At 39.7% G+C, this 27,385-nt stretch overlaps 5 protein-coding genes and 1 long non-coding RNA gene across 9 annotated transcripts; 2 read left to right on the top strand and 4 right to left on the bottom strand.

The window, feature by feature from the left end:
- Positions 1-1,366: 1,366 nt before the first annotated feature.
- LOC103961315 (probable pectinesterase 67) lies at positions 1,367-4,165 on the top strand. The gene is made up of 5 exons (XM_009373858.3): positions 1,367-2,271; positions 2,391-2,553; positions 2,735-2,941; positions 3,081-3,331; positions 3,439-4,165. Exons 1-5 carry the CDS (start codon positions 2,009-2,011, stop codon positions 3,590-3,592), a joined length of 1,038 nt encoding a protein of 345 aa, XP_009372133.3. The 5' UTR covers positions 1,367-2,008; the 3' UTR covers positions 3,593-4,165.
- LOC125471538 lies at positions 2,081-3,590 on the bottom strand. The gene is made up of 3 exons (XR_007253665.1): positions 3,449-3,590; positions 2,408-3,327; positions 2,081-2,219 (listed from the first exon to the last, which is right to left on the bottom strand). It is a non-coding gene; the product is annotated as an uncharacterized LOC125471538 (long non-coding RNA).
- Positions 4,064-5,559, bottom strand: LOC103961316 (glycine-rich cell wall structural protein-like). Of its 2 annotated transcripts, XM_048572051.1 has the most exons (2): positions 4,954-5,557; positions 4,064-4,923 (listed from the first exon to the last, which is right to left on the bottom strand). In XM_048572051.1, the coding sequence occupies exons 1-2, from the start codon at positions 5,369-5,371 to the stop codon at positions 4,193-4,195; spliced, it is 1,149 nt and encodes a 382-aa protein (XP_048428008.1). In that variant the 5' UTR covers positions 5,372-5,557; the 3' UTR covers positions 4,064-4,192. The 2 variants fall into 2 exon arrangements, with proteins under 2 accessions (XP_048428008.1, XP_048428007.1); XM_048572050.1 differs by having other exon boundaries at positions 4,064-5,559.
- A 2,021-nt stretch (positions 5,560-7,580) lies between these two features.
- LOC103961299 (huntingtin-interacting protein K) lies at positions 7,581-8,966 on the top strand. Its single transcript, XM_009373845.3, has 2 exons — positions 7,581-8,031; positions 8,659-8,966. Exons 1-2 carry the CDS (start codon positions 7,847-7,849, stop codon positions 8,804-8,806), a joined length of 333 nt encoding a protein of 110 aa, XP_009372120.1. The 5' UTR covers positions 7,581-7,846; the 3' UTR covers positions 8,807-8,966.
- A 960-nt stretch (positions 8,967-9,926) lies between these two features.
- On the bottom strand, positions 9,927-15,866 carry LOC103961300 (RGS domain-containing serine/threonine-protein kinase A). Of its 2 annotated transcripts, none has more exons than XM_048572049.1 (13): positions 14,886-15,865; positions 14,126-14,540; positions 13,393-14,050; positions 12,970-13,010; positions 12,386-12,454; positions 12,144-12,244; positions 11,908-11,986; positions 11,611-11,709; positions 11,427-11,495; positions 11,269-11,318; positions 11,074-11,155; positions 10,886-10,980; positions 9,927-10,446 (listed from the first exon to the last, which is right to left on the bottom strand). In XM_048572049.1, exons 1-13 carry the CDS (start codon positions 15,335-15,337, stop codon positions 10,320-10,322), a joined length of 2,337 nt encoding a protein of 778 aa, XP_048428006.1. In that variant the 5' UTR covers positions 15,338-15,865; the 3' UTR covers positions 9,927-10,319. The 2 variants fall into 2 exon arrangements, 1 of the variants encoding a protein (XP_048428006.1); XR_007253662.1 differs by having other exon boundaries at positions 10,421-10,446; positions 10,886-10,991; positions 14,886-15,866.
- A 4,203-nt stretch (positions 15,867-20,069) lies between these two features.
- LOC103928909 (phytochrome B-like) lies at positions 20,070-27,287 on the bottom strand. 2 transcript variants are annotated; one of them, XM_009338024.3, is made up of 4 exons: positions 24,937-27,287; positions 23,113-23,920; positions 21,323-21,616; positions 20,070-20,842 (listed from the first exon to the last, which is right to left on the bottom strand). In XM_009338024.3, exons 1-4 carry the CDS (start codon positions 26,975-26,977, stop codon positions 20,623-20,625), a joined length of 3,363 nt encoding a protein of 1,120 aa, XP_009336299.1. In that variant the 5' UTR covers positions 26,978-27,287; the 3' UTR covers positions 20,070-20,622. The 2 variants fall into 2 exon arrangements, with proteins under 2 accessions (XP_009336299.1, XP_048428004.1); XM_048572047.1 differs by having other exon boundaries at positions 21,323-21,628.
- Positions 27,288-27,385: the final 98 nt, after the last annotated feature.

Consider the following 27,385-nt stretch of genomic DNA (forward strand, 5'->3'; position numbering starts at 1 on the left):
GGCTCATGCCATGGTGGTGACACTATGAACCTCGCCGCGGGTAGCTATCATGGTAGCCACCGCGGTGGTTCCCGTGGTGGAAACTCGTGGCGGTGGTGCCACTCCACTTGTTGTCACATTTAGCCTCGTGGATCGCCGTGGTCCCATCTCTGGAATGTTTAAATTTTCATTTGTTGACTTTTCTAAATTTCTAGCCATCGTACTTCTCTTTTATGTTTTATCAAAGAATTTTTGCAAATAAAAAATTCTAATAATAAGAACGTACGAAAAATCTACAAATGGACAAGAAAATAGAAAACCTTGGATGCGAGAGTCTTCTACGAGTGTGGGACTCAACTCTCAATGAAAACACCAATTTGTGGATGCAAATTTCCGCCTTCTCCTTCTTGGACAAAATTGCACCTACAAAACAAATCACACATTTGGTCAAGGCCAAAAAGCCTCATGCGCCCACGATGAATTTGGGAGGGGGGTGGGGAGGGGGAGAGGGGGCTTTGGCCGAAGAACCTCTGATGCCAAAGTTAGAATTTTGAGGGAAGAGTGTTTGGAGAATTTTGTAGAGTTTTGAAAGAGACTTGGAAATAGTTATGAGAGAATGGAGAGCTATTTATAGGGATATGACCGGCCCTATTAAGAGAATAGGGACCGGCCATTTGTGGTATTTTTTGGGTGTAATTTGTAGTTAATTAGCCATTAATAGATTAATTAGGTAATAAATCCATTAATTGACTAATTAACATAATTTAAAAGAAATGTTTTGGGGGTTATGGAATAATTACCTTGTGGAGAATATAGGATGAGGGTGGATGAAATAGTTTTGAATTTGTTACCTATTTTGGGCACTTTTGACTTGGTTGAGGGATGTTTACTCGCTGCTTGCGCGTAGGAATCCCGATATGCCTCAAGGGTATTTTTATCCTCTTTTATCCAAAAATCCACGTGTTACCTTATGATTATTTTTGGCTCCACAATATATACAGACATATAAGCTTTAAGCATTTATCCAATGTTATCTTCTTTTATAAACGATCACGATAGTAGGACTGGGATACATAGATATATATATATATATATATATATGTATGTATGTATGTATGTATGTATGTATGTATTCTACTTCGATAGCAGATAAACAAAAATCAACTTAGGGTGCTTGGAGATTTGTTGACGCAATAAAATCTGATGGTGCTGTCCACACATTCATTTTTATTTTTTACGTATTCTCTCAATTTCTGAGTTATCGAATTGAATTAATTGAAGAATTTAAAAGATATAAATTAATAAAAAGTGTGTAGAATGTAAAAAGGGATAACATGAGCCCATTAACCTATCACCCAAATAAACCCCGTACGTAGTCACGCTATACTGTTCATTGTTGGACGTGCAAGCATGATCAAACATTTTGTGTACCATAAGTGTGTCCATACTATTTGTGACGCTAAAACACAAAGAAGAAAAATTTGTAGCAGAATCATACTACGTCATCATCATGATATTATACTAAGAACGCTCAAAGAATGACATAATATTAAAAATGAAAATATATTTTCTTTATTAAATTTCAAGACACGTGTATTGGAACTACACAATAAAATTTTAAACATAAACAACCCACGTCAGCATAACAAAGTTCCTCTGAAACACTCACTAGGGCTTAAACTCATATGTAACGGAGTCTATATATTCCAGCATGTGCTTGTCTCTCTCCTTATTTTAGAGTGCGCATTAACCGACTGCCTGAATTACTCGTGAAAATCAAAGAAAGTTGAGCTTTAACCAACGGAAGGCCCTCTAAAATAGATAGAATCTTGTTAGCCAATTAACTTCCAGCTTCGATTTGTCATGCACACTCAATTTTTCCAAATAACCGCACCCGTAAATGAATAAAAAATAAAATTAAAAAAAAAAAACCATTCACGTTGAGAACCTCATTGCCTCATAAAAAATTCCCCCCTAGGTGAACATTATTAATTCACCCAAACTGCAGATTGTGTTTCTCCCTAGAAACATGGCTTGGTCTTCGTCCACAACATTCATAACCTTTTCAATCATTTTTTTCACCTGCGTAACTCTCACGAATGTTGTTCATTGCTTGACAGCGCAAAAAGTCATTGATTCACCCTTATTGACTCAGAAGATTCACACGAACCGCACGCTTAAGGTTGACATCAATGGCAAGGGAGATTTCACATCTGTTCAAGCAGCCATTGATGCTGTTCCTGAAGGCAATAAGCAGTGGATCATCATCCATGTTAGGAAAGGAGTGTACAGGTAATTTAACCATCAATGATTCACTTTGTTAATTGTGAAATTAAAGCAAAATTAGCTATACATCATGAATAATTAACAAGTTTAATTATGTTATTTAAATTATATGTTTTGGCTGCCAGAGAAAAGGTCATCATACCACGTAATAAGCCCTATATCTTCATGAGAGGAAATGGGAAGGGGAGGTCAGCCATTGTTTGGTCCCAAAGCTCTTCGGACAATGTTGAATCTGCTACTTTTAGTGTCGAAGCTTCCCATTTCATTGCTTTCGGGATCAGCTTCAAGGTTCATCTTCATTCCCTTTTTTGTGTATATGTATATTTATATATTACGAAATAGGTCCTACAAAAACGTACATCAAAATGATTGTCAAAAGCATGTGTCTCCAATCCTAACCCACATATATATAAATATGACATTATTCTGTAGATCTAATAGATACATAAAATTATGCAATGTTTTGCAGAATGAGGCCCCGACCGGTGTGGCTTACACCTCCCAGAACCAGTCAGTTGCCGCATTTGTAGCTGCAGACAAAGTTGCATTCTACCATTGTGGATTTTACAGTACCCATAACACCCTCTTCGATTACAAAGGCAGACATTACTATGATAATTGCTACATCCAGGGCTCCATTGACTTCATCTTTGGACGCGGTAGATCTGTCTTCCACGTACGTAGTACTTGTACTTAATCACCTTCTTAATTAATTATGAAAACTGTTATTAGCGCTTTAAAAAGATCAGTCAGCACGTATCGAGGTGCATTGAATAAGACTAATTAATTAACCATGGATGCATCCATCAATGCAGAGCTGCGAGGTCTTTGTGATCGGAGACAAGAGGGTGTCGATCAAAGGGTCCGTGACAGCTCAAAATAGGGAGACTGAGAAGGAGAACAGTGGATTTGTTTTTAACAAGGGCAAGCTCTATGGTGTTGGTGACAGTGTGTACCTAGGTAGGGCAAAGGGTGCTTTCTCCAGAGTGATTTACGCAAACATGTACCTCTCCAAGACCGTCGTGCCACAAGGTTGGACCAACTGGAGCTATTCCGGCACAACTGAGTAAGAAACATGCACCCAAATAATTGATCAAACACACATGTTTGCATCTAAAAATATTCCGATTTAATTTATGATTTAATTTGTTGTGCATGAAATGAAATCTGCAGAAACCTATACCATGCCGAGTACAAGTGCAAAGGGCCAGGAGCAGAGGCTACAGGGCGTGCCGAATGGGCGAGACAACTCACCGAAAAAGAAGTTGCACCCTTCTTGTCTATCGACTTCATCAACGGCAAGGAATGGCTGCCGGTTTGGCTTTGAATTAATTAATGTTCATCGATCGTTAGCCGGGGGCCGAGCTTACATCAATGATGAATGCAAGAGCCGATCATATGTTTGATTAATAATTTTCTTTCCCTACAAATGTAAAACTGCATGTTGTTGTATTAATCAAACTTACATATTCAGATAATATATGTTTCTGTCCGAATCCAATCAAGGCTACAATCTGACCGACTACTGCATGTCTAGAAAAATGAAATTTCTCTCTTATGTGTTGAATTTGGATAGCATTTGTGCTTAATTATTAGGTGAATTTGGATAGAATTACTAAACCGCTTGAAAATTGTACAATGTCGGCAACTGTTCAAACTTAATTTGTTGTTTAATCATGAGAAAGTTGATCTTTCCATTAATTTTACGGATTATTTGCTTCTTGCATGCCCTTCTTCGTATTCGCTTGTGCCAAAGCTAGACATATTGAAAACAAAGTGTTTGCATGGAAGAAGTAAATAAAAGGTAATACCTATGGCACGTTACAGGTCTTCATTTATTCTCTAGTAGTAAAAGGTAATACAATTTCTATGCCTGTAATCTTACACGACTTTGCATGATAGCGTAGCATATAGCTGCAATTGGGAGTTAATATCCACCACCAATTCCTCCCCCAGCACCGCCACCAACTCCTCCTCCAACACCACCACCAACTCCTCCTCCAACACCACCACCTGCACCACCCCCAAACCCTCCACCAGCACCACCTCCGCCGCCAACTCCTCCTCCAACACCACCCCCACCGCCAACTCCTCCTCCAGCACCACCACCTCTGCCACCCCCAATGCCTCCACCAACACCTCCGCCTACACCACCTCCCCCACCTTTGCCTCCACCAGCACCTCCACCTACACCACCTCCGCCACCAACTCCTCCTCCAACACCACCACCTCTGCCACCCCCAAAGCCTCCACCAGCACCACCTCCACCGCCAACTCCTCCTCCAGCACCACCTCCGCCGCCAACTCCTCCTCCAGCACCACCACCTCTGCCACCCCCAATGCCTCCACCAGCACCTCCGCCTACACCACCTCCCCCACCCTTGCCTCCACCAGCACCTCCACCTACACCACCTCCGCCACCAACTCCTCCTCCAACACCACCACCTCTGCCACCCCCAATGCCTCCACCAGCACCTCCGCCTACACCACCTCCCCCACCTTTGCCCCCGCCAGCACCTCCGCCTACACCACCTCCCCCACCTTTGCCTCCACCAACACCACCTCCTCTTCCACCACCAACTCCGCCTCCGACACCACCTCCTTTTCCACCACCAACTCCGCCTCCAACACCACCCCCTCTTCCACCACCAACACCACCTCCCCCGCCAGCTCCGCCTCCAACACCACCTCCCCCGCCAGCTCCGCCTCCAACACCACCCCCGGATCCACCTCCTACACCGCCGCCTTTGCCACCACCAACACCACCTCCACTTCCACCACCAACTCCACCTCCAGCACCACCCCCAGATCCACCTCCTACGCCGCCACCTTTGCCACCTCCAAAGCCCCCACCTGCACCACCTCCACTTCCACCACCAACTCCACCTCCAGCACCACCCCCAACACCACCTCCAAAGCCACCACCAGCACCTCCTCCTGCACCACCTCCACGTCCAATTCCACCACCTCCGCCAGCCCCACCACCCAAACCACCTCCTAGGCCTTCTGAAACTGTTTCTTTCTCAATCTTACGACACTCAGCTATTGCTATCACCACTACAAACATCACAGCAAACAACCCAACGTACTTAGAATACTTCCCCATGTTTCCCCAAATAACAAATAACAAATAAGTTAAAGAGAGATCGACATATAGGAAGCGGGGATCGTGAACTGTTTGGTTTGATAAACTTCGGTCACGAGCATCGAATATTTATAGTGGTGCAAGCAGGCATTGGAGTACAATACTGTAGTTCAGGAAGAACACAATTACATAAATGCATGCAGTTGGATGCTTAAGTTGTGGACTAATTTCTACGAACCATGATTAATGAAATGATGCAAAATTCAAACCCCATTTGACAAATACTCATAATTAGCCGGTGCAACCATAATTTTGTACGTAGTCCCTGCCACTGTCTGTCCCTGTGGTGTCCCATCAGCTGTGCTCAACCACTAAGCCTGGTAGATTATACAAGGCATGATAGTCTAAATATACCCCTGGTACTGTATATTATATTAGGGACATATAGAGGGCTCAGTTGTAATAACACTGGAAATAGCTACCTAATAGTAAATATCCATATGATTTTGCTAGCAAAAAGAGAAGAAAATCCATGTGACTAGTTTAGTCAACTTGATTAACTGGACCACCGACAACACTTCTGTTGTGTAAAATGGGATTTGCATGGCACGTAAACATCATCTAACGATCTCAAAGGATTAGATCAATTGTCAAGTTGAATCTGGATTAGTTGAACTTTTGAAGAAATTCAGCTGTCGACTTTAAAACTCCACCTCTCACTTACAAGTGAAAATGAATATTGATGAAATTGAGGTTTCACCATAAAAACAATTGGCAATATGGGGAGTAGCCCAAGATCATATAAGCACATAGCAAACCTTGTCCCTCACCGATGTGGGACAACTCTCAACAAATATCAGTACACCATAATACTAAGTGGCTTAAAACTCCACTTATTCACAACACTTGAGGCTTCCCTTTGATAGGATTCTGTGTACTTGCGGACTCAACACGTTGAGCTGGTGATGTGGCAATGCTGATTAGGAGGAATTGGGGGTTGGCTTATCAGATGAGGTTGTTAGTTAGTTAGTTAGTCGGTGGCTTAGAGGATAAGCTACCTAGTTACTATATTAGGGAAGTTGTAAAAGGAAAGTGGTTGTTGATGTTGTGATTGATTGTAACAAGAAATGCACCATTACTGCTACATTGAGGAAGACGTAGAGCTTGGGTTGTATCACCCTTGGGTAGTGTAATCACTGATAGGTCAAGCTTAATACGGAAGCTTATGTGAAAAAAGGACGAAGCATCGATTTTGCCTAATCTAAGTTTTATTTGATCCAATTAAACTCTCAGTTGACCTAATTAAAAACTGTATTGATTTACACTTTGCACCCTAGGGTTCAGGTTTAGTAACAATTTGATCCGTATCTTTTTTATTTTGATAAAAAAATAAAAAAATAAAAAAAATAAAAAAAAAAGGCCAACCATACAATTATAAATTGGCACATATGGCCCCCTTGTTCATTTGTCTATCAAGTTGGGCCTAGTTTTAGATGTGGTTTGAAGGCTTGACTAAACAAACCGTCTATTTATTTGTATCAGTTGATTAACTATGGGCATTTTGATAATTATTTTGTTTTTAGCTTTTAGTTTTCACTTGTTTGAAAATAGAAGATTAAAATATTGTTTGATAACTACTTTTAATTTTTAATTCTTACAAAATAAAAAGTAAAAACTTGAAAGTAGTTTTCAAATTTTTTTTTTTTTTGTTTTTGAACATTGAAGGTAGCTACTAAACAAGATTTCAGTTTTCAAAAAGGTGAAAACCAAAACTAAAAGTGAAATGAGTATCAAACGGCCCCTAAATGGTCTTAGTTTATATTGATTTTTTATAGAGATAATCTTCACATAGTGATTTATAATATGACCGGTTCGAATTATAAGCACGAAGTTCTGTGAACCGGGCCAATTTTGAGAAGAAATTCCTACTCATCTTTTAGTAGTCTAAGTAAAATTATTTTATTTTTTTAATTGGAAATTAAATTGTCATTGACTCCAAAGTATATGTAATCGACCAACAACAAATATAACACTCTTTGGTTACCCTTTAGTACTACAATTCACGATATTCCTCTTTATTTGTAAGGTGAGAATTTTTAAGTTCAAATCTTTTGAATAACGAGTTTAATACCAATTTAATACACACCCTTTAGTGTAAATAAAAGGTTGATAAAAAGCAAAAAAAAAAAAAAATATCACACTCTTGGGATTATTGACTTTACACCCAATATTAGGGCTGAATAGCCATGATTGCCCAATCTAATTCTTGTTGGGCCATTATGAAATTCTAGCCCGCTATTGACATGCTCCTCAGCCCCCAATTCTCAGCCACCGCCCGTCACCACCACTTTCAAGTCTTCAATTCTCAAACGAGGGCAAAAGCTAGGGTTTTTACCAAATTCCTTCAAAAATACAGAAGGGGGTTTCAAATTTCAGTTTCTGAATCGCGAGAAGCACACGAAGAAACCGCAATCGAAATCGAAGAATCTGAAAAAAATGGAGGGAGGTGGAGAAGGAGTGGAGATGGTGGTGGACTCCAAGGACTTGCAGCAGCAGAGCAAAGCCTTCGATAAGCTCACTGACCGTGTCGAAGATCGCCAGCTCGATTCCACCCGCGTCCAGGAGGCCATGGCTTCCATCGCCGCCTCCTCCGAAGCCGACAGGAATGCTATGCGATTGAGGTCGGTATATTCCAATTTACTAAACTTGTATTTATCAAAATTTTCAATCTTGAATTAACTTATGATCGAGTTTGATTCGTATGCTATTAAAAGATTAAATTTTCTTTGTTACTCAATAGTAAGGGTTTGAAAGCAATAGGTTCTTTTTTTTTCTTTTTTTTTTTTTTTTTTGTATATACAAGCGATAATGGGGAGGGGAGAATTGAACTCGGGACCTCGAGCTGAATGCTCTTAACCAAATGAGTTACTAGCCCGTTGCGAAAATAATTGTTAGATCCACTTAAAAAGCACCAATTTGAAGAGAATAAAGGCTGAACACGACTGTCATTACACCCGACGTTAATAGTTAATAGTTGATAGGTGATGGATTATTTTTTATACTGTTCGATTCTTGAACTGTTTCTCACTAACATTAACAATTGTCGTCGTGAAATTTGTATAAAATTGTTGACTTGATTTGGGGTTTTGGATAGAACTGAAGGTGGGGGTAGCAGTAAATTTACATTTTCGATGGTGTGAATTGTAGTAACTGGATCTTATGATGTTCAACATAAGCATAAGATGAACTTGTTATTTGTTGAGACTGGCATGCCCATGTTGTAAAGCTTGCTTCGTTACAATTTACAGGGAGAAGGAATTGGCTGCAGTGAAGATCAATGCAGGCGATGTTGACATAATCGCAAATGAACTGGAGTTGGACAAGAAGGTAGCTGAGAGGACTTTGCGGGAGCACAAGGGTGATGCCGTTGCTGCCATTCGACACTTGCTTCGCTAGAAATGAATTCCAAAGTATGATAAGAATTTGGGTTTCTTTTTTGCTTCAAATTTTGCATCCTCAACGCTTTCAGATATATTCAGATATTGAATGACAATTACGTTGTTGTATTGTGAGTTGCGAAGATAAATTATTCAGAAACATGCACCTTAGTGACTCATTTCATGTTTGGCATCAGTTGAGTTAGATTTATTTCTTTTTCGGAAACAATTGGTGACGGGGGAGGCTGGGGAGGGGGAGTCGAACATAGGCCCTCGTGTACAATGCGAGGATGAATAACCAACTAAGCTACAAGGCACTTGCGACTTCAACTTTTTTACCGCTTAACAGAAATTGTTAGTCACCAAGAGGGAGCCTTTACCTTTAGACCAGTGGCAGGAGTGGCCATCCTAATCCGAAGATAAGATTCCATGACAATTATAAAGTGTGTTCATTTTCCAGCCCATATTTGTCTGTTACTATCATATTATGTGGTTGGCCTAACCCTATCTTCAAAGTAAACTTCTTTCTCGAAACCTTTTCTGCTGCGGTGGATATTATCAATTTGTTGGCACAAATTAGAGAATTCCTCTGTTGACCTGCAACATTAATACCAATGTGGTTTTGCAAAGGTAAGTCGTGCGCAGATGATTTCTGACCGTTGATGAACTGTGGGTTCCTATTCGTAAATGGTCAAATCTCTCGTTGTCCTGTGAGCAGTGCCCTGTGTAGCACTGCTCATCCACTGTTAGAGTGGCACAAAACCGATCGAACCATTTAAACCTTATAGCACTACAAAAAAAATAAAAATAAAAGTATTTTTGGACCGAATTGAACCAAATTGCACCTGGTTTGGTTTAGCCTGCATAAAAACGCTCTAACTCGAGCCGAATCTAGCCGAATGATTCAATGGTGGTTTGGTTTGGTTTTGGTTTTGGTTTTTTCATTTTGCGCTCAAATTGAATCAAAGAGCACCGTTTAACCGTTAGTTTGACCACATTTTAGTGGTACTTGTTTTTAACAAGTAACAACCATTGCAAATCACAACATCGACAAACCACCCATTGAATTTCCAACTTTATTCCGCAAAAGATCATCCCATCTAAAAATGGTAAAAAGTAAAAGTAATAGAGATAGTAAATAATGCAAAGAGAGATTGATCACTCTATTTACTCAAATGAATAGACTGACCGGCTGCCAAGTTTTTTTTTTTTTTTAACCCTCATTTTTTTACATTTTTTATAAATCACAAAAACTAGTGACATATTATCATGTGATCCAATCCAACCGACATGACTTCCTCTCGCACTGCACCCACACATTAACCATCACACAACCAAACCCATCAACAGTTTTAATACGACATGCCGTTTGTGCCATCTGACTTTCCAACTTTGTGGTTCCAATACGACATGCCGTTTGTGGGCTGTCTCTGGCTAATTTACCCTTTTTGTCACTGTTCTGCTTCAATTCATCCACACAGTTGTAGGGAAGTGAAAACACTGGTGCAGCATAAAGATCCAGCTGGGAGGGGCTACAATTCTTTCGGGGTGTTATCACCTGCGGCGGTACGCGCTGCTTGGAACTGAATAGTGTACTGTCTCTGCAGGTCTCTGAGCCTCTCCAGCAGTTCTTGAAATGTTGGCCTGGCAGCTGCATCACTGGTTTTCATTCAAGTTGGAATATCAGCACATTAGCCGTTTTACCAAAGTTTTGACTTAAAAATTTGAGGGGCCGTTTGATAACTATTTCGTTTTTAGTTTTCAGTTCAACTTGTTAAACACCATACAGCATTGAATAAACAATTAAGCTTGACCTTCTGATGACAACAAACGCATGCCAACCACCCTTTACCAATAAATGATAGAAACCCACCCACAAAAATCAGACTGAATACCTTTTGACAACAATAAAATATCTCTAATTATATGGCTAACACCTCGGCAAATCAGTGGGCCGTACTCTTGTGACCGATATCACTTTTAAACAGAGTTGATGGGAGGGGGCAAAGTGAGACGAGAACTGAGTTTCATCTTTCAGGGTGAATTTAATCCACGAATCTAATATATGAAATGAACCGAGCATGGAAAGAATTACTACCTCTGCCAGCAGCTCTCAATCAAAGAAGTCCATTGTGGGTCCACATCCTTCGGGATCTCTAACCTTTGGTCCATGAACCCTACAGCTCCAATCACCTACAAGTACCCTAAATAAATTGTTGTTCATACATACACACAGCATATTTGAAAAAGATGCGACCAAGATATTTTTCCCAAAGAAAACAATACCTGCATTGAGTTCAGATTATCCCAAGGGATCTTCTCAGTAGCAAGCTCCCACAATATCACCCCATAGCTGTATATATCAGACCTGTTTACATCCGAAGTTCCAAACATCACGAAGAGATAAATGTAGTTTAGAGAAGCCGTAGAAGGACAGAGAATATTTAAGGGAAATATTCCAGATGAACAATGGCAACATACTTCTCGTCTGAGGGTTCATTACGTAGAACTTCTGGTGCCATCCATTGAGGCTACAAATGAGAAAATTGGCATATTAAAGTGAGAACCTCACATGGTAACATTTCGACTGATTGGTTTAATATATAGTAAAGAGGATATAGTGGTGTGAGTTGAAATACCGTGCCCTTCCCAGTCTTGGTTGTGAGAAATGTTGCATGCTTAAGACGTGAAAGACCAAAATCACCAACCTGTTCAGATAACAACAAATGGGTCATTGTTTAACTTGATCAAACGGCTGTAAAAGCACAAGAAGAAAAACTCATGGAGAAGGATTTAGAAATAGAAACGTGGCGGATGACAGACCTTGACCGTCCAGTTCCTATCAACTAGGAGATTTGATGACTTCAGATCTCGATGAATGATAGGTGGGTTGAAATGATGAAGATAATTCATGCCTCGTGCCTGTGGAAAGGTAGTGAGATGCAAAATCCTAAGAGACTAAAACATTACAACAGAAAAGAAAAGAAAAGAAAAACAACATATAACAAAATTCCCAGATCATCTTGCTTCTTTCTCAAGGAGAAAGGGGGTGGGGTACTAGATCTGTAATCATATAATATATATATATATATCATTTTTGTATTGTTACTCAATACTCACTATATCCATCGCCATAAGAACACGTCGTCTCCAGTCTAGTTTTGATGTGTTCCTTTGTAATAAGCGAAACAAACTTCCACTGCATGAAAAAAATATTGATACAAGAGGCACGGTCAGCTCAGAAGTACTTTAGAATGAAAATATGCATGAAATACTAATACACTGGTTGAAATGATAAACCTGAATATAAATACTGGCAAAGATAGATATTTCAGAAAGGGAAGTTTAGAACCAACCGAGGGAGGAATTCAGTTACGATGCAGAGACGCTGAGGTGAAGTCACAGCTCCCATAAAAAGCAGAACATTTGGATGTCGAAGCCTTTTCATGAGAGACACCTTGATAAACAATACCAAATTGTGATATCAGTGTTGAACAAAAATGAATGACAATCACAAAGTTAACCATAAAGGAAAAAAGTAAAGGAATATTTTTACAGTATTTCAAACATAATCCCACAGGCTTCAAGAGAATCACACCTCTTGTCTGAAGGAAAATATCACATCTTCTGAATATTCTTGCCTGGAGAATACCTTGACAGCAACATCCTATAAGAGCAAAGATACCATTAAATCACACATGAAGAATACATGCTCAATGTACTCCTAATGCTTCCTCACATTCCATAATCTAAAGGTGATGAACATCCCACATGCATCATTGATATTACTCCTAGTTCGTGTGAATAAATAAGTCGCTCACTTATAGTTATACTGCAAAAATATAATTCAACAAAAAAAAAATTACATGTATCAGAGACTTTGAGTGGTATATATGGCATTTCATCCAATTTCATGCTTTATGCAAAATATGTAGGCATGAAAACCCTATGGTTATGAAGAAATTTGCGGAGCTTTTTTTTTTTACTTCTTGCACATTGAACTGCATTTTGTCTTTCACTAGGGTAACTGGAATTCTTTTACTATCTTTTCCCTTTTTTTATGAAAAGAAGAGTAAATGGAAATCATCACTCGACCATATCATTTTAGTTAAATCTAGAACTATTTTTTTGGGCATCCATTTAAAAGTGAAGATTAACCAAAGAAAGAGTAAAAGAACATACTGATCCATACCACAGACCATGGTATACGGTTCCGCATGATCCTGCAGAATGGAGGAAAACAGCAAATACATGTCAGGAAGAAATTCAACCAAGCAAACCATAAAATCATAAACTTGCAAGAGAAAGGAGCATAAGTTCAAGAGAACTTTTGTTTGGTCAAGATGACCAATTCTAGCTACTGAAAAAAAATGGACATTAGATGAATGTTTTGGAAATTAAAAAGTCATTTACCCATGTCATTAGTGATTCAAAGAAAACAGTAGATGATTTGGGAAAGATCATATATACCTTGGACAATTAACTTAATCACCTTTGCTCATTTGGGTGATTACAGGCATGCTTTACCAACATCAATTAAACAGTTTCCAGAATGAAGAATATCAATAATTCAGAAGCATGACGGTTCACTGGAAATATGATTACCTTGCCCAACTTGTTCTCCAATCATCAAGTCTTCCCATAGGATTTCATAGTCCAGGCTGTCAGTGTCTACATCCACCTTATTCACAGCACTGCTGCTAGCACTTCCACAGCTGCTGGCACTGCTTGTGCTGTTAACATTAAATGAGGAGGTCCAGGATCCTGTGGCCTCATTATTTGGAGTCCGGTTATTTTCATTCACCTGACTTTCTGGTTTTGAACCAAAATAATTCTTCTGATGAGCTGAATCATTCTCGTGTTCAGTATGCAACCAAGGCCAAACAAAACGAGTATTCTTAGCCTCTTGCCCTTCTCGCTCATTTCCTTTCCATGGCCATGATATCCCTTTCTTACCCATCCATGTTTCTGCTTTCGAGGATATCATCATCTGGATCGAAGGTTTTCCTTCACTCTCATCACCAGAATCTCTGTAGGGTTTTCCTGGAGACTTCTCATCAATATTGGAGAATACTCCAAAAGGAGATAGGGGCAAATCTCCTCTAGGTGTGCTAGCCCCACTTGAATTCGCATCCTCCCTATGATCAGAGAGAACACAATCTGAACCATGATCAGAATGATGGCAATCGCTCTCACCTTCGGGATCTATGTTGTTTTCTCCCACCCGAATTTTCGACTTTACTTTGTTGCTCACTTTGGATGCCTGTTTCAGGACTCTAACAATCAGGATACGCTAGTGAATAATAAATCAAAGGAACACGGAAACTATAAGACTAACCAAATTTGTTATTTTGGATGCAATGGCATTTTGTAGAGGCTGCTGAGGATCAAGGCCAAGTTTAGCCGTAACACGAGCTCTAGACCGGCTGTAGCTTGAATCTGATTCTGGGGGCTTTCCTCCTGACATTGGAATCTTAATTTCTCGAAAGGGCCGGATATCACTTGACACGCAAATAATCCCAATAAAAGTGCCATCATCATCATAGAATGGAGTATCTGTTACAACAGCCGTAAACCTCTCCCCAGCTTTGTTCTTGACAGGGAACTGCCCAGTCCAGCTCTCCCCCTTGCTGACACGATGGATTATAGTGTTTGCTACAGCATAGTCTTGAGGATCTACTAAGAGCTCAATGGGACTATGTCCAAGGGCCTCAGCCGCAGAATAACCATATAAATTTTCAGCAGTTTTGTTCCTGCAATATTCAATTTTCCCAAATGCACCAAGTTGATACCTTCTAACACTAAAACCATATTTCAAAGAGGAATTTTTATACGAAAATAATCAAATGCTGATCAATTTAGTTTCATCAACAGAAATTCAGCATCACAACCAACATATATACAGTCAATCTCAATTCAACGAACCAACAATTCACATTTGCAACCAGAGTTGAATTTATATAACCACCCAGTAATCGAATAAATACTAGAAAAATATCAAGCAATTCATGCTAGTGACAGATAAAATTTACCAATACAAAAAAGTAGACAAATGAACATCAAAATCTGCAAAACCAAGCCTTGATTGAGCTACTTACCAGTAAATTATAAGCCCATTGATATCAAATATATGCACAGATTGCCCAATTGACTGCAATATGTTCAGATACTGCCTGTCCGTAAAGTTCACAGCTGAAGGTCCGGTGCTACTGCTTCCTTCACTGCCGCCACCGCCACTGCCTCCAGTGGGAGGATCATGGCTGCGGCTCTCCCTCTGAAGCGGCGAGGAATGCCGAAATGAAGAAGACCCTCTCTTCCAAGCCGCCGCATCGTGACTTCCATTACCAGCAGCACCGCCGCCCCCAGCGACTCTCCTTCTGGGCACAGACGAGAACCTTGAGCGCTGTGGCGAGACGGAGTGGGCCCTCTGGTGCTCTGATTTGACATCCTCAGAGTGCCTGAGCTTGGTCATCTCCTTCTTGAGGTCGGCCTGACCCGCTTCCAGCACTTGGATCTTCTTCAGAAGCTCCTCCGCCGGCGGAGTATCCATGGCAGCACCAAAGCTTGAAGCTTTGCACCAAAACCCACCAACCCAGTTGAAAATCTTCAATGAAATGAAGAACCCAGTTCTGGAAATGGCAGCAAACCGACCTCAAACGGAAGAAGACTCATGGGTTCTCTCAGTTTTCTTCTACTCCAATAAAAAACTTGAAAACAATGGACACCCAGTTGAGATTATGATCTTGAAAGCTATAAGCAAGTATGGGGGTTGAAATTGATAAGACAGACTCAGAGGTATTGATTGATGAATCTCCCTCCCTCTCTCTCTCTCTCTCTCTCTCTCTCTCTCTCTCCAATAACTGCTCTTCTTTTTCCTTTGCTTGTATAATAAGTGCAGTCAATTACTAGCTGATTTGAGAGGTCAAATAACATATTAGCATTCTGCTTTTCATCTTCCTTCTTCTTCTTCACCCTCTCTCTCTCTCTCTCTCTCTCTCCCCTTCCTCTTTTAGGTTTAGCTTATTCCTTCTCTCTCTCTCTCTCCCCTCTCCCTCCCCCTCCTCTTTTAGGTTTAGCTTATTCCTTCTCCTCTCTCTCTCTCTCTCTCTCTCCCCTCTCTTGTTTTTGGGCGGTTAGCTGTTTCCTCCTATTCCCTAATTTTTTTTTTTTTTTTTTATCCCATCATCATCTGAATCTTAACAATTAAGACCAGAAGTTAATTTACATGCTAAATTCTGAAAATGATGATCCACTCGCTAAATACGGGAGTACGAACACCAACCAATCATTGTTAGATAATCCCCTTCCCATGTCCAATCGGAGATCAGCGTCCTCTGCACGCGAGCTGCTGCGTTTAGGTTTTTAACCAGGCTTTGCCTTTTCCCCTAAAAGGCCCTCCAAATTGGACTATTTCCGCTCCTCTTTTTATCCCGCCACCTTCCTCCTCCTTTTTTCGGACTCCATGCAAAAATATTGTACAAAATAAATCCCAAGTGGGCAATGTCCCTTTTCGTCCATTAACTTTCCCTTTATTTTCTGAGTTCTAATTGGTCCTCCCAAATCGGGATTAATATATTGGGATTGGATTAACTTGCGGTTAAGATTACTTCATTTGCAATTGCACATTGTTCATTGAACTGACTTATAGTTCACCTACATTCAAACGAGCTTATAATTAACTTCCCAACTTAATTATGAGCTCGTTTGAATGTGTATTTTAAAATAATTGAAAACATTTTTAGAAAAAATATTTTTGGATTTCAAAAGCACTTTAAGTACTTTTCCAGAATTTACATTCATCTTTACTAATGATTGGTTCTAAAAATATTTTCATCAAAAACACTTTCAGTCATTTCAAAAGCACATCCAAACGAGTTCTATTATGGTAACAAAATTGTGTTTTATCTATGGAAACAAACATATATAATTAAAAAAATAGACGTTAATAGGGGTTGGTTGAGTTGATAAAGATGATTATATTTGCTAGATCAATGATTAAGTTCGAATCCGCTACCAGCGACACCTCCACTTGCGGCATGTTGTAACTTTGAGATGAGGTAACCTCCCCTCCCGCCAACTTTTTTCAACCTCAAAACATGAAAGGACGGATAAGGTTAGGTTTGTGAGCTCATATGAAGTATTTGTGTTCATACGTATCACGAGAAAAGGGCAACCTTGGAGTCTAAATCTAAAAGTTGTCTAATTAATCAAGTGCAATTTTTTGCCTATTTAGGAAAACTGGATCTACCATGGAATTATATGCCGTGAATGGAGAGGGGTATCTGTTGCTTATTTGGCATCACTTTCTCTGAAGACCTTGAAAATTCATTGCATCTATGGCCCTATGGGTTGAAAGAGTGGTGAAACATAACCACTAATTGGGGTTTGACTATGTTCCTTCCTCTTTAAATTTTGCATAATCGGGTCTTGTTTACTCTTTTCTTAAATAAATAATAATGTTTTTATCACAAATGTCTTTGAAATTAACTCACTTCATTAAGATAATTTCTGAAGTTAAAAATTGATCAATGTCATCTCTAAATATGGATGTTGCAAATCAATATCGTCAATCGTTTTGAATTCCGTTGAAAATTTTGTTAGTATGTTGATGTGATACATTGTGGAGCCCTCCACTCCAATATTATAATGTCATGTGGAAAAGAGAAAGTTTTTAATCTCACAAGCTCATCTAACTTCATGCAATTTTATATAAAGTAAAAGTTGTTTTAGTCATGCAGTCTTACCAAATATTTCGTTTGGAGCTTGTGTTTATGTTACATGTGTCTTTTAATCGTACATTTTGAGCTTTACTTTCAACATTTGTGTAGACTAATGTGAGTTATTAATGTTTGTGTTAACAATCATTCACGTGCAAGCAACGTTTAATATTTGTCTTGTATTTATTCTTATTCATGTGCGTAAATAACATTTAGAATTTGTTTTGAGCTAGCGGAATTTAGGACTTTGTTCCTCCTTGCCCTTCAAACTTCCAATTTGGTTTTGACTTCCGTTATGCTTTCAATTCGTGCAAGTGGGAATTCTGTCGTGATCTTTTTATCTAAATCGCGTGCAATGTACATGGCCAACTTCTAGTGGCATATTCATAAAAAAGAAGTACTACATTCACAAATAAAATTGTTAAATAGTTGAAATTATGATAACTGAGTTATGAGAAGAAAAAAATTAAGAGGAATTGAAGCTTGCTGATTTGCAACGAGTTCAAAAACTTTTACTGTCTATAATGGACAGAGTAGTCACTTAGTACTTCGATCTAGTAATATTTCTCTTCACTTCTAAGTGAGAGGTCGTAAGTTAAGTTTGATTATTGCCAAAGGCGAATTTGAATCACAGTATTGCTAGGCCATCGTGAAACTAAGTCATCCTCCTCCCTCACATTTTTCATTTAATCTTTCTCTCTTTATAAAGAAGTCAATACAAGATGTTGACGTAAATATTGTAACCATTCAAATAGAAGTGGAGAATCCTACTAAAATATGGACAAATGAAGGGGAATTGGCACGAACTAAAAGTTTAAGAGATCTCAAAACCAAATTAAAATTAAAAAAAAAAAAACAAAGTAATTAAGACTTGTATGTAATAAGGCATTGCTCAATTATTATTTTTCCTTCCTTAAGCTATGTTTGAGTGAGAAATTTCTATGCCGCATGGAATTGAGGTCAAGTTATTAAACATTATATAATAAGGATTAAAAATACCCTTTTTAAGCATTACAAATGTCTTTGAAAGAGATTTACAAATTCCTAATTTTAATGAGTCATTTATAAATTTTCTTCACATACACTTGTAACGCTTACAAGCGACAATTCTAACCTCTCACATCTATCATTATGTACTTTATTTTTTATGATTTTACGTCAATTTCTTAGAACTTGAAAATCTCACACTTAAATCGTGCTTATATTAGTTTGATGCGGCCAACATTTGTTTCTTTATTTTTCCATTAAAAGTTTTCTTTTTTATAATAGGACACTATCAACTTTGGAAGCAAGCAAGAAGCAAGTTGCACAAAAGTTGTAGCACTAGAACTTGGTTTGCGTGCACAGCACTATCGTGGGCGTGCACGCGCACAATTTTTGGAGTGAAAGAGACAATCGGCAGCAGCAACAAAATATTCTTAATTATCTTTCCTAATTAGAGAATTACCACTATGTATTCTAGTGGTTGGGAATGAATTTCAGATCCGCATATCACAAGGCACGTTTTGGATTCGATTCTAGGCGCTGATGAATCACATCATAGTGATCAGGAGGAGGCTGAAATGCCTTTGTAAGTTTTTCCGACCACCAAAAGGATGGACTGTCGTGGTAAAACCACTAGCTGATCCATTTATAAAAGAAAAAAAAATCTTTCCTAATTAGAGGGGATAATATTATGGATGTGATATTCACACACCCCATTTTACTTCTCACACACTTTTTTAATTTTCGATCGTCGGATAGGATGAATTGAAGAAGATAAACGGACAGAAATTATCAAAAGGTGTGTGAGAAGTAAAATGAAATACGTGAATAGCACACCCCTAATATTATCATTAGCAAACAGGACAAGTGACACTTCCATTATTACCATTATTAAGCTCTTAAACTTTACCATAAAAAAAATTGACCACCCCAATCTATGCCCTCTAAAATATCACTATCTCAATAACAAAGCCAGCTCTTATAAGGCTCATGGTGACCTATCAAGTTGACTTAATTAATTAGGCATACTAACTATATCCATTTCTATAATAAATTAAGTAATGACCTACTTGGACTTCGATACCAACGCTTGCTTTATTAAGTTAAGATCTTAAATTTCAAATTTTGTCTTTTTTTTCTAGTCACATTTGGTGCCTAGGAATAGACTGGATCGAATAACCCCGAGTTCTGAAGTTTATTAAGTTACATGAATTAGATGGATTAAGAATCCGCTCTTCTGCCCCCCCCCCCCCAGCCTAAGAAGTTGGGTTTGCCAACACAACATTAGGGTCGTCCACTTCGTTATGTGTTGACCTTGGTTAGGGATTCATTTTTAGAAAAACTAATGAAAAATGCTTGAAAACTTTGAGTTTTAATGATAACGACAAAATAAAAGGTAAAGTAAATAATACTAGGTTTGACTTTTTTGTGTAAAAATATAAATTTTGTTAAAATGAACAATACCTTGGACTTTTCGTTAAAACTCCCTTCATTTTTTTAGAGACCATGTGTTTAAACCTACTATTGTGGAGGCATCGTCACCAATTCATCTTCTACCGTCTACTGGACACAACTTAGAAGTTGGCCTCGAGTTTCACCTTCAACATAACCTATGGCTAGGATCTAGATTTAATACACTCTTTGCTCGATGAACCGACAATTAACCACAGCTCCTTTGCCAGGAGAAAAAACTTACTTGCAAAAGTATCATATCTTTTACTTCTCACATTGCGTATCTGAGATCGAGAGAACGCAGAAAATGGAGACGTGAAAGCTTTTCTCCATCAGAAAATGAGAAATAACAACAAAGGGTATCGGCCATCCATCACCATCTCAAACATCAATCCACTCACCCCATTAAAGCATCAACAATATGGGGCAATTTCGACCGATGAGATGATAAGCAAGTTCCAGAATCCATCCAGCCTGAGAAGAGGGGATAATTGTGGTGCAGAGGTGAGCTGAATTGGTGTTGTCCAACGCCGGTCTTTGGTCGCTTGCTAAAGTGGGAAGAAATATGTTCTGTGTAGTACAGTAAAAAAGAATCCGGCGGCTTTGGTGGTGCCTGTGCAGTTTGTTCTTGGAATAAGGAGCATCCCCTTTTGAAACTGTAAAGTCTTGGAAGTTTGATCAGCTAGTCAATACTATTTGTAGGTCTCCGAGGCATAGGAAGCTCGAGAGTAATTAAGAAATAACATCTTTCGGACTCTCTGATATATTGGACATCACCATTCATGAGCTTTAAAATCTTTCTGCACATGCTCAGTCCTAGTCCCTCCTGAGTCATCCATTGACTGCTATGGAACATGTCTTGAACTAATTGAGGAGGAAGACCCTCACCAGGGCATACCAACCTTCACCATAAACACGGGATTAGTTGTTTAAATATCACAACGGTAAGAAGAAAAGTGACAATTTTAAGCGTTGCAATTTGTAAGTAGTGCCCAACAAGACTAGCAATTACTGTGAAGAAAGCTGGGAGAGAGAAATTGCAATTACATGAAGCATACAATCATTATGGTTAGACTACGCCAATAGAAAGTAAGAGGTTCATTAGGTACAAAACCGAACTTTGCATTACTAACTCCTATTCACGAAACCAAGTCATTCAACATACATCAAGTAAGTCACTGGCTCTGAAACCGTGATCATAACTTTCTCCTTTTAAAGCACATAGCATATATATGTTAAACCCTACGCGTTGAACATAATTTCAGCCCACAGGACACCAGGCAAAGTCAGGTTGCAAGGACAAGTTGTGTACATTACTCTGTTATCTCATCCCCATCAACATCCACAACTAATCAAATATTAATAGTGAGAAGACAAACCACCTGAATTCAGTACGAACCAGAGTGATTCCATCAGGTACTTTCTTCAAGATTGGAAGAACATGAATCTCCACCCAGCCTTCAGGAGAGGGTGCATAACGTACCATATTCAATAAGAAATCGGCCAAGATCTGCTGAATTCTCACTTGATCACCATAAACAGCCAATGTTTTGATTTCTTCAGGAATATCCCGAATCAACTGTAGATCTCTTTCTCTCATCAATAACATTACTTGGCTAACAACAGCATTTATGACACCCCCAAGTAAGAATTCTGCCTTCTCAAGCTCCAATGATCTAATTGAAAAGCTAAAAAGAAGTAAGAAACTTAATTATGTTTTTCTGTTCAATTATGAAAAAATTAAGGTGCCAGTATTTATATTAAAAAAAAAGGGTTAATCTCAGTTTACTATCCTGAAGTTTCGTGGTTTTCTACATTTGGAACATGATGTTTTTTTCATCCCAGAGTCATACCTCAAGTCTTAATTTTGGGACAGTTTCATACATCCGTTAAGTTTTCTGTTAGCTGATAACATGGTGCCCACGTGGACAATAAATGAGCGCCACATGTAAATATGGGCCCACTTCAATATTAAAAAATTAAAAAATAATACAAAAAAAACAAAAACAAAACCACCCGTCTTCTCCCCCAACCCCCTCCCTTCCTTCTTGCCTCTGTAATTTCTTCCCCATCCCCCTCTCTCTCTAAAATCCCTACAAGCCTAACCCATGTGGATATTTCTCCTCCTACCACAATTTCTTCCCCATTCCCCTCTCTTTCTAAAATTGTAAGTACAGCAAAAGCTTGTACAAACGGCTCTGTACTCGTCTCTGATGGACTATGCCTACAGCAGTTTCAGAAGCTCGTCTCTGCTCCTTCCATGGCGATCCCCATCTCCTCACCCACAAACTTCCTTCGCTTCGAAGCTCAAATTTATGGTAAGCCCTTGTCGTTCTCCCGTAATTTCTTGCTGTATTTTTGTTGTTAATTGCTTCAATTTCACAGAGACTGAAGCGTTTGGACATGGCGAAGCATCCAAGGGTGGTCAGGAGTTCTTGTAGGTTCAACGAAAATGGCTCCGTCAATGGGTTTCCGGTCATATCCAACAACCTTTTCATGCAGGAGGTAATGATTTCTCATGCCCCTTTTCATATTTTCTTTATTTGTTGGGGTTTTTTGAGTTTTATATGGGTTATAAAGCTTGAAAATTTTTGGTTTTGAATTGCAGCGGAAAGAGAGAAATGGGTAGAAATTAGGGTTTTACAAATTATAATTTGAGTGTGTTAGAGGAGATGGCAGATTGCAGGTTGCAGAGAGGCATTTTAGAGAGAGAGAGAGGGAGATGGGGAAGAAATTACAGAGGAAAGAAGGAAGGTTGGGGGAGACTGGTGGTGAAGGAAGGCTGGGGGAGAGGGTGTGGGTTGCAGACGGATGGGTTTTTTTTTTTTTTTTTTTTTTTTTTTTTATTAAAGTGGGCCCATATTGACATGGTGGTGCTCAGTTATTGTCCACGTGGGCGCCACATCATCAATTAACAGAAGTTCTAACAGAAAACTTAACGGATGTATGAAACTGTCCCAAAATTAAGACTTGAGGTATGACTCTGGGATGTGAAAGGATCAGTGGACACATAAAGAATCAACAGATACAAATAACAATTAAAGCAAGGGGAGTGATTTGTATTATGTCTCAAGATAAGAATGCAGTCCTAGCAGAAGATAATAAACAGAAGACATGTGAGAAGAATTTTGTTAAAAGAACGTAATGGCATAAGTTTATAAGAAAAACTTACCCATTGTCAATGCTATCCAGATCTACATCTTTTATAATCTTCAAAATTTGCTTCTCACAAGCAGCACCAGTCTCCAGAAACTGCCTTTGATCTTCAGTTAAGTCTGTAGGCTCCAAAAGTGAGTTAGTAAAACGTATACCGCTTAAAGGATTTTTTACTTCCTGGCAAATGTAAGCCAATTCTTTCATCTTAGATAAACATTCCTTTTCCTGTTGCCTCTGAACATTAAGAGCCTGCTGCAGTTCTGGACTAGCAATCTGCAAAAAGCAGAAAGCTCCAATAACCTGACCTTCCGTATTCACCCTCTTATTCGCTGTCAGGAGAGCTTGTACATACTTCCCATTCCGGTCAAAGAATGAAAAGGGGAATTTATCTGTGTCTAGCCCTTCGATGGCGTTGTGCAAGACAATCATGAATTTTGTCTTAGCATCTGGACCCTTGATACGACAGCAACTGCCAAAGACCTCTCCAACCAACATTTTTCCAAGGATTTCTCCGTGGCTCCACCCAGTGAGCTTTGCCATGGCAGCGTTCCATTCCGAGCAACATGTGTTATCATCTGAAGCAAATATGGGTGGGATCAAAGGATTGGGGCTATGAACAATGGCCTTGTAATCACCTTGTATTTTTATGAATTTGTCCATTACTACTTTTTGACCGGTAACGTCCTGACCAACAAAGCAAACTCCAACTATGTTATTAGCGTAATCCTTGCTAGAGCAAGCATTAACCACAACAAAAACAGGCTTGTTATCATGCTCTGGGCCAAATGTCCTCATTTTGATTTCCACATTCTTATCTTCTTCACCTGAATTGCAAAGGCTAATGTAGTAAAATATCCAACCTTTTCCAAAAATAGACTTACTTTCAGACTTAATATTAATCATTCCATTCAAATCATCCATAATGAAACAAAAATATATCAAATAAAAAGCTGTTTTGCCCCCTATCTTTCTTATCTTTGCTTTTCTTTTTTGGAAATTCAATTTCATTCAACGATACTGAAACTAAAACAACCCAAGAGGGGAAACAACTAACAATCAAAGGCACAATTTCTAAAACAAAGCAAAACCAAGGAGGCATGCAGGCCCGAACAACAAAATATACCAGGGAAACATCAGTTGGTGACAGGGAGTCTCCACTCCACAAAAATATTCAAGTTAGAATTTGATGGAGAAGGTTTGAGATTTAAGGCCAGCAACTAATAAATGTTGAATTACGTGTTTAGCCCCGTATTTTGCCATAATCAGCCATGCTGACATTAACGGTATGCACCTGTTTGTTTTAAGGTAACATTCCAAAATTCATACCTATATGGTACGTAAACACATGCTCTGCCCTTGTTGCATTGCTACTGAGCAATCACCCAATTGACCAGTTTCAAGGGAGAAAAAGTAATGACCTAAGTCTCTCTTGCAGATAGAATTGCATTATTAAGACCGAATACAAGCGATAACTACAATACATTGCTAATACAAGAAAGGCTAACATTTTTTGATCTTTCCAGTGAAGCTTAATTAATTAGAAGGTATCAAGTCATCACTATAAAACTATCTCAGTGAAGTTCATGTAGCACTTGAAGTAGCCAAGATTGCTATGACTTTATCCTGTGCCATTCAAAGATTTACTCGGAGAATTTGAAAATTTGACCTACACTCTTCATGCGTCAGTTTTATGATGACAACGTTTGGCAAGAAACTTATATTTTGATTAGCGCTGTGGTGTCACTGATGTTGAGAAAATACTGGAAAAAATGTCAATAACACCGCATAAATAAACTCCCTAATTAAACAGGAATAAAGACATTAGGTCCAAAAAGACTACCTTTTAACGCGCGGGACAGAAGTTTTTCAACAATTTCTTCAGATTCTTTGTGAACGAGATCATGAACCAAAGACTTCCCGGTAGCTTCCTCAACTGAGAGTCTGGTCAACTCTGCAACCTTTGCATTCCACCCATTTATACAGCCATTAATATCGACAGCAAATATGGGAGCAGTTGCAGTCTCTATCAACCTAACCATTTCTCTTGCTACAGAGCTGAGCTCATTGATCCCTTGGAACTCCAGATCACCAAGCTGGGTCTGCATAACAGCTTTTGAATGGTTTGTCTCTGTGTCCTTAAACGAGTCACGCAAAATAATCTGCAAAGAGTGTATTGCATCCATTTCTGCATTCTCCCATGGCAAACTCCGGCTTTTAACTACTTCCAGAAACGCCTTGAATGAAGAGCGTGGATGCATCCTCTGCCCATCATCCTTGTCCTCTGGATGATGCTTTGCTCCACCCCATTTGATCTCTTTCCCAGTGTGGGATCGAAACCAGAACAGAAAATCCCTTTTAGTACTATAAGCAGCCGCCATCCCGCAAACTGCATCACCAAGAGAGGCAGCTCCAGGGTAACCGGCATCACCCAAACTATCTGTGCTCAAACCAGTTGAATTTCCATGGACAGCCAACAACCATTCCACAATGTCCTTTATCTGGGCTTTGGTAGGCGTCACACCAAGCGGGTAGTACTTCCCTTGGTAGTAGAGTGCAGCCCCATCACACTTAACAAGGTCCATTATACTAGGACTTTGAGTGACAATGCCAGTCGGGGAGTCACGCAGAAGCATGTCACACAACAGAGTCTGCGTCCTTAAAACATGTTTCTCAGACATTTGTGAAGCCAATTGCAATTCCATATTTAACTGAAGTCCAAAGGCCTGCATTAAAAACTCACAAGCATACCGAAGCGGAAATGGAATACACCGAGCGGAGGTGTGATGGCAAACAACCAGGCCCCATAATCTCGTTGAATTCCTCCCTCCAAGAGCTTCCTCATCAGTTCCATTGATGATTACCGCCAACGCCAATGACGCAATGGACCCCATATTAGCCATGTACTGGGAATGGCAACCATGAGGAGCTCTTAGTGTGGATCCGACCAAGCACAAAGGCTGCATCAACCCTTCATCCTGAATCACATCAACCGGATTGGCGTGACAATCTACTATCATTCGAACCCGGTTCTGCCTGAACAAGAACCTTGACGCCTGTGGAATATCCGTGGCCGGGTAGTGCAGCCCAATGTACGGCTCCAGGTCAGGCCTTTTGCTCTCAGCCACAACCTCACCATGCTCATCCTCATGAAACTTATAAACCATAACCCTATCATAATCAGTAAGCTCCCTCACACTCTCCACCACAGTATCACACAAAAGCTTAATGTCGCCGCCCGGCAGCGACTGCAGCTGCGAAATCGCCCTCACCGCCAGCTTCTGCGACTGCACCGCGCCAGCAATCGACAGCGCAGGGTCCTCTGTTCTCGCAGGCTCCAAATCAATCACGACCCCAACATCAATCCTATGCAAAATTGCATAGAAGGGCTTTCCAGAAATCTTGGAGTGGATCCAAACCGGGTTCAAAAGCGTAATCTCCCGAGCGCCAAATGCCTTCTCCAGCAAAACCGCGCTCGACGGCGTGAACAGCGTACGGATGTCGGTCCCAATTGTGAGAATCTCCGGCTTCTCAAGGATAGGAACTGAATGCGGCGTTAGGTCGAGCATGTCACGGGCGTTCTCGCTGTACGCAATGACTCCAAACGTGGCTTCGTCCACAGCCATCATGCACCCGAACGGTTGGACATGGCCGCCCCTCTGAATCCTCGACAGGTACGCCGTAATCTGCTGCTCCGGAACCGAATCTTTGGTGGTTTTCATGCTCTGCGAGTAGTCGAACGACTTGCCGGACTCGCCGGACTGCTCGAACACCGCGTGCAGCCGAGCATCAACGGTGTACTGAGCAATGGCTTTGCTCATAGACTCCGTGTTGTGGTGAGCTTTGATATTGCTGGTGCCCGACGATTGACCGCCTGACGCCATTTCTGCTGACTTGGGTCCTCCCCGTTTGACTCAATTCTCACTGGGTTGGTCCTAAATTCGCTGAAAAATTATAAAAAAAAAGGGTAAATTCTATTACTCCATGAAAATTCGACGCCGATCAAAGTGAAAGCTTGTGACTTTTTTCAAAAAATGTAAGAAAGCTTGTGTATTCTGATGGCGGTCCTTAATATTTACGTGGTTTAATTCTGAGATGGGAAAAAGCAGGTTTGGCTTGATTCTTTTTTGTTTTGTTGTGTTCTCTTCTCTGTGCTGGGAGAGAGAGAAAGCGAGAGGGGAGAGAGAGAAAGAACTACGAAGAAATGAGAACGACACTTTATTTCTCTCTTCTTTTTTCTTTATTTATTTATTTTTCTTCTGAATTGTTGTTTTTTTGTTTGTGTGGATTTA

The sequence above is a fragment of a genome, unplaced genomic scaffold, assembly GCF_019419815.1.
Source record: "Pyrus x bretschneideri cultivar Hongxiangsu unplaced genomic scaffold, Pyrus_bretschneideri_v1 Contig6, whole genome shotgun sequence".
NCBI classification, from domain to species: Eukaryota; Viridiplantae; Streptophyta; class Magnoliopsida; order Rosales; family Rosaceae; genus Pyrus; species Pyrus x bretschneideri.

Coding starts and splice junctions, on each gene's coding strand:
- LOC103928909 (XM_048572047.1), bottom strand. CDS start 26,977: ATGGCGTCAGGCGGTCAATCGTCGGGCACCAGCAATATCAAAGCTCAC. Junction 23,921..24,936: donor TCTGTCCCGCGCGTTAAAAG/GTAGTCTTTTTG, acceptor TTTGCAATTCAG/GTGAAGAAGATAAGAATGTG. Junction 20,843..21,322: donor CTGGTTCGTACTGAATTCAG/GTGGTTTGTCTT, acceptor TTTATGGTGAAG/GTTGGTATGCCCTGGTGAGG.
- LOC103961315 (XM_009373858.3), top strand. CDS start 2,009: ATGGCTTGGTCTTCGTCCACAACATTCATAACCTTTTCAATCATTTTT. Junction 2,272..2,390: donor GTTAGGAAAGGAGTGTACAG/GTAATTTAACCA, acceptor TTTGGCTGCCAG/AGAAAAGGTCATCATACCAC. Junction 2,554..2,734: donor CTTTCGGGATCAGCTTCAAG/GTTCATCTTCAT, acceptor AATGTTTTGCAG/AATGAGGCCCCGACCGGTGT.
- LOC103961316 (XM_048572050.1), bottom strand. CDS start 5,371: ATGGGGAAGTATTCTAAGTACGTTGGGTTGTTTGCTGTGATGTTTGTA.
- LOC103961300 (XM_048572049.1), bottom strand. CDS start 15,337: ATGGATACTCCGCCGGCGGAGGAGCTTCTGAAGAAGATCCAAGTGCTG. Junction 13,011..13,392: donor TGGAGAACAAGTTGGGCAAG/GTAATCATATTT, acceptor TCCATTCTGCAG/GATCATGCGGAACCGTATAC. Junction 11,710..11,907: donor TTCTTATGGCGATGGATATA/GTGAGTATTGAG, acceptor ACCTTTCCACAG/GCACGAGGCATGAATTATCT.
- LOC103961299 (XM_009373845.3), top strand. CDS start 7,847: ATGGAGGGAGGTGGAGAAGGAGTGGAGATGGTGGTGGACTCCAAGGAC. Junction 8,032..8,658: donor AGGAATGCTATGCGATTGAG/GTCGGTATATTC, acceptor TACAATTTACAG/GGAGAAGGAATTGGCTGCAG.